A 14186-nucleotide genomic window follows, 5' to 3' on the forward strand; every position below is an offset into this window, starting at 1 on the left:
AATCAGCTTCAGCAGCTGGACATCTCTTCCAACAAACTCATCGGACCAATCCCACCTGCTCTGTTCTCTCTTCCTTCACTTCAGTCTCTTGATTTAGCCCAGAGATCAATTAAGCGGGGCTCTTCCAACAAATATATCTTGCAGTGTTAAGCTTCAATTTGTGGACATCTCTCACAACATTTTGATTGGAAAACTACCTTCCTGCATTGCAACCAACACTTCAACTCGGACAGTCATTAGCTCATGGAATTGCCTGTCTGGCGGTAAAAATGCAAGTTACCAGCACCCTTACTCATTCTGCAATAAAGAAGCATTGGCTGTGAAGCCCCCATCTAAAAAGTAAGGAGCACAAGTCCTCCACTATCAAAACTTGGAAATAGTTCTTGGTAATTGTTGGAGGTGTTCTTGGGATTGCAGGTGTTCTTGGATTCCTGATTTGTGTGATCAATAGAAGATCAAAAGCAACAAACAGATGATGATCATGTATTAGCATATTTGATGGATCTGTTACCAGTAAAAAAGGTCTGTTGCCAGTAAAAAGTCTGTTCGCAGAGCCGTTGATTCAAGTAAGTCCGCCTAGCTACCATTTGATTTTCTCACCTCTTTGCGCTTTCATGTGAAGTTAGCTTGTTGGATTTTCAAAATTACGCACGATATGAATTTCCACAGGGCGTGTGCCTCAGACGATGAGGTCGGCGGCAATAGGGCTTCCGCCTTATCGCGCCTTCACATTGGAGGAAATGGAAGATGCAACAAACAACTTTGATCCATTGAATTTTATAGGAGAAGGATCCCAGGGACAAGTAAGATTCAAAACTTTTCAATGGCTTACATCATGTCATAGCTACTAGAGCTCATCAATAACAAAGCCCTTTGAACTAAATGCTATTCTGTACTGTAATCTACAGCTCTATAAAGGTTGGCTCATAGATGGTTCAGAAGTCATGGTGAAATGTGTGAAACTAAAGCAGAAGAATTTGCCTCAAAGCATGATTCAGCAGATTGAGGTACTGTCAAAGCTGAGGCATCTGCATTTGGTCAGCATTCTCGGACACACCATCGTCACATATCAGGATCATTCGAGCACAGCTGGCACAGTATTTATTGTCCTTGAACACGTCTCCAACGGATCTCTAAGAGATTACCTAGCTGGTAAAATAGCAAACATCACTTAATTTTATTTTTTTTGAATCATTGCTGTCTTTCTGAAGCCTAAAGTAACTGAGATTCTTGATACGACAGATGAGAGAAAAAGGGAGATGCTGAGATGGCCACAAAGAATGGCGATTATCATTGGCGTTGCGAGGGGAATCCAGTTCTTGCACACTGGAGTTGCTCCTGGCATTTTTGGGAATAACGTAAAGATTGAGAATGTTTTGTTGGATGATACTCTTACTGCGAAACTCAGTGACTACAAGATTCCCCTGCCATCAAAGGTGAGGGCAGAAGGATTGAGGTTTGAGATTCTTCATATTTTGAAGCACTTTGGATTCACACTTCTGAGTTTTTTTTGCTTCGTTTTTTGAACTTTGCAGGTAGGCTCGGAGAGTCCTCTCAATGGAAAAGATGCGTCCAATATCAACAGGCAAGTCTTCCACCTGTTTTTCATTTTTTTCACACCCTTCATTCTACTGAATAATCAAGGTCATCTTGCCTGAGTCCTCTTCCTACATGCAGTTCTGAAAATGCAGAAAAAGAAGATGTCTATCAACTGGGCGTCATTTTACTTCAAGTCATTACGGGTAAGCTTGTCACATCCAACCGTGCATTGGACGAGTTAAGGATACAGGTAAATACATGTGCAATATAAATCTGATAACATTATTTTGGAGCTGCCATTATGCGGTGCTGATCATGGGGTTATTGCTGCTTAAATCTTTTTTTTTTTTTCTTTTTTCTGGGTTCAATTTACAGGTCGAAAAAGGCTTGGCAGAAGCGCCATCGAAGTTACAAGCCTTGGTCGATCCATCTACACGGGGTACTTTTGCATATGAATCCCTAAAAACTGCAGCTGAAATGGCCATTAATTGCCTAAAAAAAGAATCAAGAACTCGGCCATCAATAGAAGATGTACTTTGGAATTTGCAGTATTCCATTCAAATTCAAGAAGGATGGACGAGTACCAGTGGAAACCTTGGCGGTCCCCACTCGTCTTCTTATTAAATTTCTGGACTCGTTTCTCTGTAATTGACTGCGTTTCTCTGTAATTGATTATCATAAGAAATCATATATGGATTTTTTTCCATCATTTGTTCTTTTTTGCCCCCCTTTTTTTTGGCAATTGTTTAGCATTTCCCCCCTATTAGAATATGAAAATAAACTGTCAAAATCAATTCACGACACTGTAGATTTGAGATGTAATATTTAACACATTGTTCGAAAGGTGGATCCAGAAATCGGCTGACTTGGAAAAAATTCGATTAAAAAACCAAATTAAACTACAAATCCGATAAATCAAGGCTTGATCCTATTAAAACCCGACTTTTTTTTTTTTTAATTAGTTACCTGTAATTGAAATTGGTGCCTTCCTCACAATCAACTCGCCAAGGTGTGTTTGAGGAATACAACCGATGTATAGACACATGCTAGAACAAGAAATACTAACATGCTAGAACAAAGGCTAAAAAACTGTGTTTAGAAATAACTAGACACATGACCTCGTGATGTCGCGGGTCATTTTTTTTTGTATAAAAATATTAAAAAAAACAAAAATTTAAAAATTTAGGGTTTTTTTTACAAGGTCATATCCAAGAATCTTTGGGTTTGGCTGCAATGTCTGACCTAAAAGTAATATTTATAATATTAATAATAAAATTAAACTTGCATGACCAAGTTTAAATGAGCCTGATTGTAACACTGGACTCAAAAATATTGGATGTGGGTCTGGCTATAAGGTCATGTCATAAAAGTGTGATAATTAAATAGATTAGTTAAAAAAAAACAAAGAAAAAAATTCAACAGGAAGGAAAAAACTAATAAAGAAAAAGAAAAAAAATGAATTAATTGGGTTAACCCTTTAAACCGGGTTATCCTGTAAAACCTGGGATTCGCGTCATGAAAGTTTGATAACTAAATAGAAAAAAAATGACGGGTTTACCCAGAATTAACTGGGTTAACCCATCAAACCAAGTTAACCCGTCAAGTCCAGGATACGTGTCATGAAAGTATGAAAATATGATAATTAAATAGAAAAAAAAATTAACTTTAACAAACTAAACTAAATGAAAAAAATAACTCGTCAAATCAGGTCAACCCATCAAACCCGAGATCCGTATCCATGAAAATCTGATAACTAAATAAATTTTTTTTAACATTAACAAACTAAATCAAACAAAAAAAATCATTAAAAAATCAAAAAGAAAAAAAAAAGCTAATATTGTAGTAATCCATAGTGTTTTTTTTTTTTTTTTGAAAAAAGCTACAAAGCTAAGTTTTCAACTCGATCAATATAAAAAAAAAAACGACAAAGACTATTTTTTTTTTAAAAAATCAATTTTGGGTAAAATAAATGAAAAAAAAAAACATGTAAAGAAAAGGAAACAAAAGTGAAAAAAAAAAACACGTGGGGAAAGCTACAGTGTTTTAAAGAAATAAATAAAAAAACTAAATTTTCAAGTAGTTCAATAGTAAAAAAATTAAATCAACAAAAATAATTCTGAAAAAAAAATATGTAAAAAATTGACAATTTTGGAAAAAAAGAAAAACAAAAAAAAAACACGTGGGGAAAGCTAAAACTAGATTATCTTTTAGCTCAATATTGAAAAAATAAATTTCATAAATATAATTTTTTTTAAAAAATATGTGTGGAAACACTATAGCAAAACAAAAACTATGTAGGAGAAACATTGTAGCAATCCATATTATTTTTTTTAAAAAACTATAAAACTAAATTCTCAACCAACTTAATATAAAAAAAAAACTATAAAACTAAATTTTCAAACCAGCTCAATATTTAAAAAAATTAGTAAAAAGATAATTTTGAAAAAAAAATTAAAAAAAAAGAGAAAAAAACAAAGACAAAGAAGTCAATTTTAGGTAACAAAAAAGAAAAAAAAAACATGTAACAAAAATAAAAAAACAAAAGCAAAAAAAATAAATTTGCTACAATGAAAAAAACTGTTATAGAAAAAAAAACAAAATTGTTACAGTGAATTTCCTACACGTTTTAGAATTTCTTAATAAAAATATATATTTTTAAAATAATATATTTATAAATAAAAAATATTTTAAATTATAACCGTTATCATAATTTAAAAAAGACATGAGGTGTTACAAAAATACCGTAAAATAAACTTAACCAACCAATAAATACCAGTGAAGAAATGCATAGATCGACGTACTTTATTAATAGCAAAATAAATATTACGATATGTGAAAAATGATATACTGCATAGCACACAATCATTATATAGGGCCATAAACAGGAGGGACAAGCCATTATATAGACCAAGATAAAACACGAAAATTATACTTGTTATCCGGACAAGAATTGTTATCTGATACTTATTGTCATTATAGAATAGGAAATATTAGTTTACTGGCTATTTGATTTTGTTATTAAATCTAATCTAATAATTTAATCTTAAATTTTTTTAATATAATTTCTTAACTAATTAAAATTTAAAAATTAAATTATGTTGGAATTGTGATTCAATTAACTTTTCCGGTCCAAAAAAAACCCGGCCGTTTTAGTAAAGAAACCTTGAAAATGAAACCTTGGCGGTCCCCACTCGTCTTCTTATTAAATTTCTAGACTCGTTTCTCTGTAATTGATTTCATAAGAAATCATATGTGGATTTTTTTTCCATCATTTGTTCTTTTTGCACCCCCTTTTTTATGCAATTGTTTAGCATTTTCCCCCTATTAGAATATGAAAATAAACTGTCAAAATCAATTCACGACACTGTAGATTTGAGATGTAATATTTAACACGTTGTTCGAAAGGTGGATCCAGAAATCGGCTGACTTGGAACAAATTCAGTTGATTAAAAAATCAGTTGACTTGGAAAAAAATCGATTAAAAAACCAAATTAAACTACAAATCCGATAAAATCAAGGCTTGATCCTATTAAAACCCGATTTTTTTTTTTTAATTAGTTACCAGTAAATTGAAATTGGTGCCTTCCTCACAATCAACTCGCCAAAGTGTGTTGAGGAATACAGGTACCGATGTATAGACCCATGCTAGAACAAGAAATACTAACATGCTAGAATAAAGGAGGAAGGCTACGTCTAAAAAAGGAGGTTAGGTCGTATTTTTTTTTAAAATTATATTTTTTTTTTTATATTTTTTATATTATTTTAATGTGTTGATCTTAAAAATATATTTTTTTAAATAAAATAAATTTTATTTTAATATATTTATAAATATAAAATATTTTATATAAATTCTAAAAAAACCCCGAAGTATCGCAAAGATACCGCAAAATGAACTTAACCAACCAAATAAATACCAGTGAAGAAATGCCATAGATTGACGTACTTTATTAATAGCAAAATAAATATTACGACATGTGAAAAGTAAGATACTGCATAGCACACAACCATTACATAGGGCCATAAACAGGAGAGACAAACCCATTATATAGGCCAAGATAAAACACGAAAATTATACTTGTTGTCCGCACAAGAATTGTTTCTGATACTTATTGTCATGATAGAATAGGAAATATTAGTTTACTGGCTAGTTTGCTATAAATAACTATTTGATTTTTTTATTTAAAATCTAATCTAATAATTTAATCTTAAATTTTTTTAAATATGATTTCTTAACTAATTAAAATTTAAAATTAAATTATGTTAGTGTTATTTTGATGTGATCCGATTAACTTTTCCAGTCCAAAGAAAACCCGGCTGTTTAGTAAAGAAACCTTAAAAATAAAATTGAAAAAAAAACCTCATGACTCAAATTTTACCTAATCTAGTTTTTAAAATTAAATTGTGTGGGAGTCTCCTTTGCTAAGATGCTGCTTCATGAAAGATGTGTGTGAAAATGGACTTTCGAAATTGCATTCCTAATATATAGTATGTATAGATATCTTGATGACTATTTGCCCGTGAAAGCAAAAGGAAGACGCAGAAAAGCTTTATAGGTCAACAAGTTGATTTGGAAAGTTCAAGTTGTGAAGAGAATGATATCTTTTGTATTATGTTACAGAGTAAACAAAGGTTACAATTTATACTAATGGCTTGATACAAAGAGTCTACATTAAAGCCTACGATCAGACCTAATTATCACATAATAAGGAAACAAATAAGTGAAGATTCGATTACAGTATTTGACATACTTAATTTCCTATGTTGTGCTTGGTTTCCTTTAACACTCCTCCTCAAGTTGGAGTGTATGTTAATTACACCCAACTTGCTAAGTAAGGTCTCAAACTGTGTGGATCTTAATGGCTTAGTAAACAAGTCAGCCGGTTGGTTTGTAGTCCGTATGTAGGCTGTCTGAATCATTCCTGCTTGAATTTTCTCACGTATCAAATGACAGTCTATTTCTATGTGCTTGGTTCGCTCATGAAAGACAGGATTCGATGCTATGTGCATTGCTGCTTGGTTATCACAAAACAAGGTTACCGGTTGTGTGTGATTTATCTGCAAGTCCTTCAAAATATTTTTCAGCCATGTAATTTCGCAGCATGTAGTAGCCATGAAGCGATATTCTGCCTCTGCACTTGAACGTGATATTGTTGTCTGTTTCTTGCTCCTCCATGAAACTGGTGCTTCTCCAAGTAAAATGCAGTAACCAGTAACTGATCTTCTTGTGTCCTTACAACGAGCCCAATCAGCATCACAAAATGCTCGTAACTGAAGTGAACCTGTGGACGGCAACAGGATGCCTTGCCCAGGTGTTTGTTTGATATATTTGAGCACTTTATAAGCTGCATCCAGGTGTGGTTGGCGGGGCTTATCCATGAACTGGCTAAGGATGTGCACAACATAAGTCAAGTCTGGTCTAGTTATTGTAAGATAGAGTAACCTGCCAACTAACCTCCTGTATGTTGATCCATCTTCCAAAAGCTTTCCATCGGATTGTGTTAGAGACACATTTTGCTCCAAAGGAAACCGAGATGGCTTGACACCCAAAAACCCCGCATCATCCAAAATCTCGAGTGCATATTTTCTCTGTGACAAACTAATGCCATGTCGTGATCTGGCAACCTCGATGCCAAGGAAGTATTTAAGTTGCCCCAAGTCTTTAAGTTTAAATTGTTTGGACAAGAAGAGTTTGGTGTTCTCTATGTCCTGCAAATTATTCCCAGCTAATATCACATCATCAATATATATCAGTAATGCTAGAAAGTTACCATGCTGGCTTCGGACGAACAAGGAATAATCAGATAGGGACTGATGGAATCCTGCAGCCTTGAGTGCACCGGACAGTTTGATAAACCACTGTCTAGAGGCTTGTTTTAAGCCATACAGGGATTTATGAAGTTTGCAAACGCGTGTCTCCCCCTTTCGTTCGAAGCCAGGAGGCAAAGTCATGTAGACGTCCTCATCCAAGTCACCATGCAAGAATGCATTGTTGACATCAAGCTGATGTAAATGCCAACCATGCAAAGCTACCACACTAAGTAAGAGGCGGACATTGACCATCTTGGCTACGGGAGCAAAGGTTTCCTGATAATCAACACCTGCAACTTGGCTGTAGCCCTTGGCCACCAGTCGTGCCTTATAGCGTTCCACTGTCCCATCAGCTTTCAACTTGATTTTGTATACCCATTTGCAGCCGATCAGCCATTTGTGGGATGGTAAAGGTACCAAACTCCAAGTCCCAGTGGCCTGTAAAGCAGATATCTCATGGTGTATGGCCTCACGCCACTGAGGATGTTGAACAGCCTGTAAAAAACTGGTAGGTTCTTTGAGGAAAGTGAGTTGAGCAGTATAAGCTTTGTGATGGGGAGAAAGGTGAGTGTAAGATAAATAGGCAGAGAGGGGATAAGCAGTACCTGAAGTGTGAACCATGCTCGTGGATGATGTCGGGTCAGGCCTTGAAGGGAGAGTCATGACGAGATGGAAATCCTGCAAGTAAGAAGGAGTGGTGATAGAACGACTGCCACGACGAAGAGTAAGAATGGGCACAGGTGAGGAGGTGTTCAGTATGGGAGAAAAATCGGGTAGTGGACTGTCAGTAGGACTGGCTGAATGTGGGGACTCTATGAGAGGAGCTAGAGGAGTGGATGAGGTGGTGGATGGATGGGTCTGGGAATTGGGTGAGCTAGGAAAGGTAGGATTGGGAAGCAGAAAAGGGGGTTCAAAGTGTATGTCGAAAGGTATGGATGGAGTGGGAGTGGGCGTGGGAGGTGATGATGATGGGGTATTGGTATGTGATGTAGATGTAATAAAGGGAAATGTAGATTCAAAGAAGACGACATCCCTAGAGACAAGTGTTCGTTGTGTAGCTAGATCAAAAACTCTATACCCCTTTTTCCCATAAGGATAGCCAAGAAAAATACACCGAGATGCTCGAGGATCAAATTTTGAGCGATTTTGGGCATGGGTGGAAACAAAACATAAGCAACCAAATACTCGTAAATGCGAGTAATTGGGAACTTTGTTGAAGAGTTTTTCATATGGTGTTTTTCCATGGAGAATGGGGGTTGGTGTTCGATTTATGAGATAAGCGGAAGCAAGAATAGCGTCACCCCAAAATTGGTGAGGAAGACCGGCTTGAAGAAGTAAAGCACGTGCCATATTTAACAAATGCCTATGTTTGCGTTCGGCAACGCCATTTTGTTGTGGAGTATTAATGCAACTGGTTTGATGAATAATACCTTTGTGAGCGTAAAAGCTTTCAAGTTTGAATTCAGGACCATTATCACTACGAATCATCTTGACTTTGGAATCAAATTGGTTTTCAGCCATGTTGATGAAATTGACTAGAAGATCCCTGGTGTCGGATTTGTGTTTCATAAGATAAATCCATGTGCATCTAGTATGATTATCAACGATAGTAAGAAAATATTTGGCACCTGAAATAAAAGGAATTTTATAACCACCCCAAATGTCAACATGGATTAAATCAAATGAAGATATGGTAGTAATGGAACTTGAAGAAAATGGAAGTCTGGTTTGTTTTGCTAACGGACAAATACAACACTTGTCATTAGAGCAAGAATTAACTTTAGGAAATAATGGAGAGACTTTGGTTGAGGGATGCCCAAGACGTTGATGCCAAAGGTTCGGGTTAGAATTTTTGGCATGGTTGTAGGTTCCTTTCTTGGCTTGGTCGAGAAAGTAGAGACCCTCCCGTTCAATTCCCGTCCCAATCATCTTCCCCGAACGTAGGTCCTGAATCACACAAAATTGGCTTAGAAAAATGGTGATGCAAGAAGAATCAAATGCTAGTTTGCTAATGGAAATTAAATTCAATCGGAAATATGGGACACATAAGACATTATCAAGGATCAAATCAGGAGATAGATGAACTCTGCCTATGTGAGTTACTTGTGCTATTGATCCATTCGGTAATTCAATAGTACGGCCATTAACCGGTCTTGAGTATGTGAGCAGATTTTTGGTCATAAATCATATGATCTGTGCACCCACTATCCAAAATCCATGTACTTCTGTTGCCATTAGAGAAGAAGTGAAAAAGCTTTACCTGAGAGCTCATCAATGAGTTGGACAGCTACTAAACATGGTTGGCAGAGGATGTTTTGGTTTTTAACATGCTGAGTATCTGTTGCACTCGTCAGGTGTGAAAGGAAAATTCATCTCCTTCCTCTCATTCGTATGGGATGCAACTTGATTTTCCCTTGGAAATCGCCATATTAAATTCAGGCTTACAGTTACTGCTTTCTTCTTGCGACAATACTCGGCTGTATGTCCCTTCCAGCGGCAGAAAGTGCATCTGAGATGTGCACGACAATCCTTGGTGTTGTGATTTGTTCTATTGCATCTTGAGCATCTCTGTTCAGTTTCAATCTCATTGCTTAAATTCTTTACGGCAAAGGCAACAGCCTCTGGTTGAGCAGGACTTTTCCCAGTTGTCACTTCTGATTGTTTTTCATGACGAAGAACCAGTGAGTATGCCTTGTTGATTGTTGGTAATGGATCCTGCAACAGAGTGTTGCTACGAACACCCACATATGAATCACTAAGACCCATGAGAAATTTCATGGTTTTCTGTGTGTCCAGGTAATGCAGCCACTTCCTTTGACTGATCCACAAGTGCATGTTGGGAAAGGTGCATAGTGCATCACGCTCATCCCATAAACCTTTCAGTTTTGTGAAGTAGGATCCCACAGACATGCTGCCCTGCACACAGTTGTGAATTTCATTCTCAATGTTAAATAACTGAACCACATTCACATGTGAGAATCTTTCCTTTAAATCAAGCCACATTTGTCTGGCATCCTTGCAGTTGATGACGCTAGCTGCAATATCTTTGGACATAGATCCCAGCAGCCAAGTTTTAACCAAACTGTTGCATCGATTCCATTGTTGATGCTCATCTGGTTTCTTCTCATCAGGCTCCTTCATTGAGCCATCTATAAATCCAATCTTGTTTTTAACTGTCAGAGCCATAGTCATGGATTGGCTCCATGTGCTGTAGTTGTCTTCAACCAAAGGTTGTGGCACAAGAACAGCGTCAGGTTGATCTGAATGGTGAAGGTAAAGCTGGTGATTGAGATGATCCCATCTTGCTCCTGAAGACATGCTTCCTTGGTTTTCGTCTCCCACGGAAGTTGGCTAAAGGGTTTATGTTTTATTTTGATACCTAGATTAATTGCTCTGATACCATGAAGAGAATGATATCTTTTGTATTATGTTACAGAATAAACAAAGGTTACAATTTATACTAATGGCTTGATACAAAGAGCCTACATTAAAGCCTACGATCAGACCTAATTATCACAGAATAAGGAAACAAATAAGTGAAGATTCGATTACAGTATTTGACAGACTTAATTTCCTATTCTGTGATTGATTTCCTATGTTGTGCTTGGTTTCCTTTAACAAGTTGCTGCTGCAGTCCTTTTTTGCTGCTAGGGTATGGATGAGCTTAATAGCTAGGATATTCATGTTTTTGGCAATACTGATACCCAAAATCTCAGATATCATTACCAAAAAGATTATTTCACCTCGTGAAATTAAATGGTGATGGGCAAATGGATGACTTGTGTTTTCATAATGCAAAAATCCAAACAACAGGTCAACAGTAGATTTTTTGGTTACGTCAAAGCAGCAGCACTGGTATTGAAATCAAGCCAAAAAGGCTATTTTAGTATGGATCCACAGCCACTAGCTAGGTGGCTAGCCAATTTTGACCACTTACAAAAAGCATGGACTGTAATTCCATGATTATCCATTCCACTTTATTGAAATTAAGACCAGCGCCTCATCCTGGTTCTAAAGAAATCAGACCTTAGATAGGCAGTGGAAGAATCATCCTTTAAATGCTCTATAATTTATAATTTAGAGCAGTGCAAAATGTAAAGTATTGACTGACTGATATGGAAAAATCATCCTTTAAATGCTCTATGATTCAAGACCCTTTTCTCTTTGCTTAAAGGCAGTGGAAGAAAGACAAGAATACCTTTCACTTTGGCTACATCTCTGGTTATAATTGATCTTCATGGAGGATGCTGAGGGGATTGAACTACAAATCACAGGTTAGTCAGATTATTTTTACTATAAGTGCGCTGCTTCTCCATACATGTACTGCTTATTCTCTTTTCTATATCGAATTTAGTTGTCGTATCAGTGTCCAAAGCATATGATTAATCTTCCATTCATTTTCTTATGATCTTCTTCTTCAATCGAAAACTTAGAATCCAAAATATTCAGAAATTGCTTCAGTAATTAATTGGTGACCAATATGAGGTAGGTAGACCAGTGGCTTGTATTATTTAATCCAGTTTTATGTCCTACATCACCCCTTATGAAATAATCCAGCATATGATATAAATGAAGCATGACAAGTTAGTGAAGCCTGTTCTTCTTGAATTAGAATCTGGTTAACTTTCAATATACGCAGTTAACATGCAATCATGCCATGAATACTCATAGATGGACTTAAGGCAAGAACAGGTGTGGGAGATCAAAATCCTCTGCAAGTAATAATCATTTTGCTTTTCGCGTCCCTAAAAGACATAGCGTGATGGCAAAGGACTTGAGATTTGCACAGCAGGTCTCGAGTTCGAGTCAGGGCGTGCACTTCTTATAAGAGCCTAGGATAGCCGAGGTTTTACTCGCTCACCTGGGCCCACAAAATATGCTTTTCAGGGGATGGGGTTTTATCAAATCCAAAAAAAAAAAAAATTTTTTGCTCTTCACTTGTTTGTATTCAAGTGAATGGTTTTGCTATTTTCCAGCTGCAGATGATAAAGAGCCAAACTCGAGCAATGATGCCTCCTCTATTAACAACAAAATGCAGCTACCAAAACTGATTCATTACAAGTGGTGGCTCCGAGTGAGCTGCTATATACTATTTCTTCTCTCAGGCCAATCTGCCGCCACTCTTTTGGGAGGATTATACTATGACAAGGGTGGGAATAGCAAGTGGATGGCAACGTTTGTTCAATCTGCTGGCTTTCCAATTCTACTTCCCCTCCTTTTCTTCTTCACTTCTTCTATCAATTCCAACACCGCAACAAATCCCATTAGCTCTTCCTTTGCAAACAAACCAGAAGGTCCTAAACTATCCACTCTTACATTTCTATACATTGGCTTTGGGGCACTCTTAACAGGTGACAACTTGATGTACTCGTATGGACTCTTATATCCTTCCCTGTCTACCCACTTTATTCTCTTCTCTGTGCAACTCAACTGGCCTTTTAATGCACTCTTCTCCCTTTCTCCTTAATTCACAAAAGTTTTTCTCCATTTTGTGCCCTTCAATTCTCTAGTTCTCCTTACTGCTTCAGCCTCCCTTCTAGCAGTTAAATGCAGACTCTGAGAACCCTGCAGGCATTCCCAGAAGAAAAATACGTAATTGGATTTTTTTCTGTACACTTGGTGCATCAGCAACATACTCTTTGTACCTTTCCCTCGTGCAGCTTTCTTTTGAGAACGGTTATCAATAAAGAAACCTTCTCTACCGTGTTGAATATGCAAATATATCCATCTTTTTGTTGCAACTTGCGGCTGGTGGTGGGTGGGACTTTTTGCAAGCGGGGAATGGAAAGTCTTGAAAAATGAGATGAAAGAATATAAAGAAGGATAAAGAAGATATCCTATTTTGATGACTCTTGATTTGGACTGCTATTACATGGCAAGTTTCCTCATTTGTGGGTTTTTGTTGGGGTTGATTTTTGAAGGTATCCTCTCTTTTCTCTAATGTCATATAGTACGCGGCTGGCTTGCCTCTTGTTCCCATTCTTGCTGTGATATTTTTCCACGATAAGATGAATGGTGTGAAGGTTATGGGCAATGCTGCCTGGCAATCTGGGGCTTCTTTCCTACATTTATCAACATTATCTAGATGATGCTAAATCCAAGACAAGCCTTACCAGTGAAAACGAGGTTGCAGGGCACAATTAGAGACTGTGGTTGAATAGTATAAAACACACAAGAGAATGAATGAACAAGGTAAGAGCTAGGAAGTTTAAGCAAGTCCTATACGAATACAGAACAATTGCAGGGAAGCAAGTTTTCTGTACAATTTTGTATAGTCCGTTTTACCAATTTCAATTCTATTATGGATTTGTTAACATAAATGAAAGAAATCAGGTTTGACCTTCACATGCAACTTTTGTTTTTTTAGCTGGAAATGGAGAACATGAAGAAGAAGCTCAAATCATCGACAAATAAACATGCAGCTTCTTTTCCTAGAACTAACGTACTTCCTGACTACTTGAAAAAGCTTTGCTCTAGAGTCTCCACAAAGGACAAGCAGAGGAGGAGAGACGAGAGAGCGTTGTCAGGCTCTGGTTGCCTATTATTGGCCCTGCACTTCCGAAAATCCTAGTTATTAAAGTAGAGCGAATCTCGATCAAAAAGGATTGTGTTAAGGAATTGGTTATAACTAGTTAGTCAGTTTTTAAAGTGAATTTTTGGATTTTAAAGAGCGTGAATCACAAAATAAACACTTGCGGATGTTAAAATAATTCTGTGTTTTAGTTTGTTCAACATCTGTACCGGCATTCTAGGGAAACAATAGTGCGCGCAAATTATATGCCGCGTTCTGGTTACAAAGAATTTCAAGAACAAAGCCTGTTTTATTACAATTAGCACGT

The 14186-nt window shown here is 36.6% G+C and overlaps 1 protein-coding gene and 1 pseudogene across 3 annotated transcripts; both read left to right on the forward strand.

The window, feature by feature from the left end:
* The window catches only part of LOC118049188 (probable LRR receptor-like serine/threonine-protein kinase At1g14390), a 3752-nt pseudogene extending 1504 nt beyond the window's left edge, over positions 1-2248 (forward strand).
* A 9098-nt stretch (positions 2249-11346) lies between these two features.
* LOC118049189 (probable purine permease 11) lies at positions 11347-12931 on the forward strand. Of its 3 annotated transcripts, none has more exons than XM_035059118.2 (3): positions 11347-11621; positions 12330-12698; positions 12858-12931. In XM_035059118.2, the coding sequence occupies exons 1-3, from the start codon at positions 11585-11587 to the stop codon at positions 12905-12907; spliced, it is 456 nt and encodes a 151-aa protein (XP_034915009.1). In that variant the 5' UTR covers positions 11347-11584; the 3' UTR covers positions 12908-12931. The 3 variants fall into 3 exon arrangements, 2 of the variants coding, with proteins under 2 accessions (XP_034915009.1, XP_034915008.1); XM_035059117.2 differs by having other exon boundaries at positions 11351-11621; positions 12324-12698; XR_012168982.1 differs by having other exon boundaries at positions 11357-11621; positions 12324-12698; positions 12876-12893.
* The last annotated feature ends 1255 nt before the right edge of the window (positions 12932-14186 follow it).

This window comes from Populus alba, chromosome 1 (assembly GCF_005239225.2).
Source record: "Populus alba chromosome 1, ASM523922v2, whole genome shotgun sequence".
In the NCBI taxonomy this organism is placed as follows: Eukaryota; Viridiplantae; Streptophyta; class Magnoliopsida; order Malpighiales; family Salicaceae; genus Populus; species Populus alba.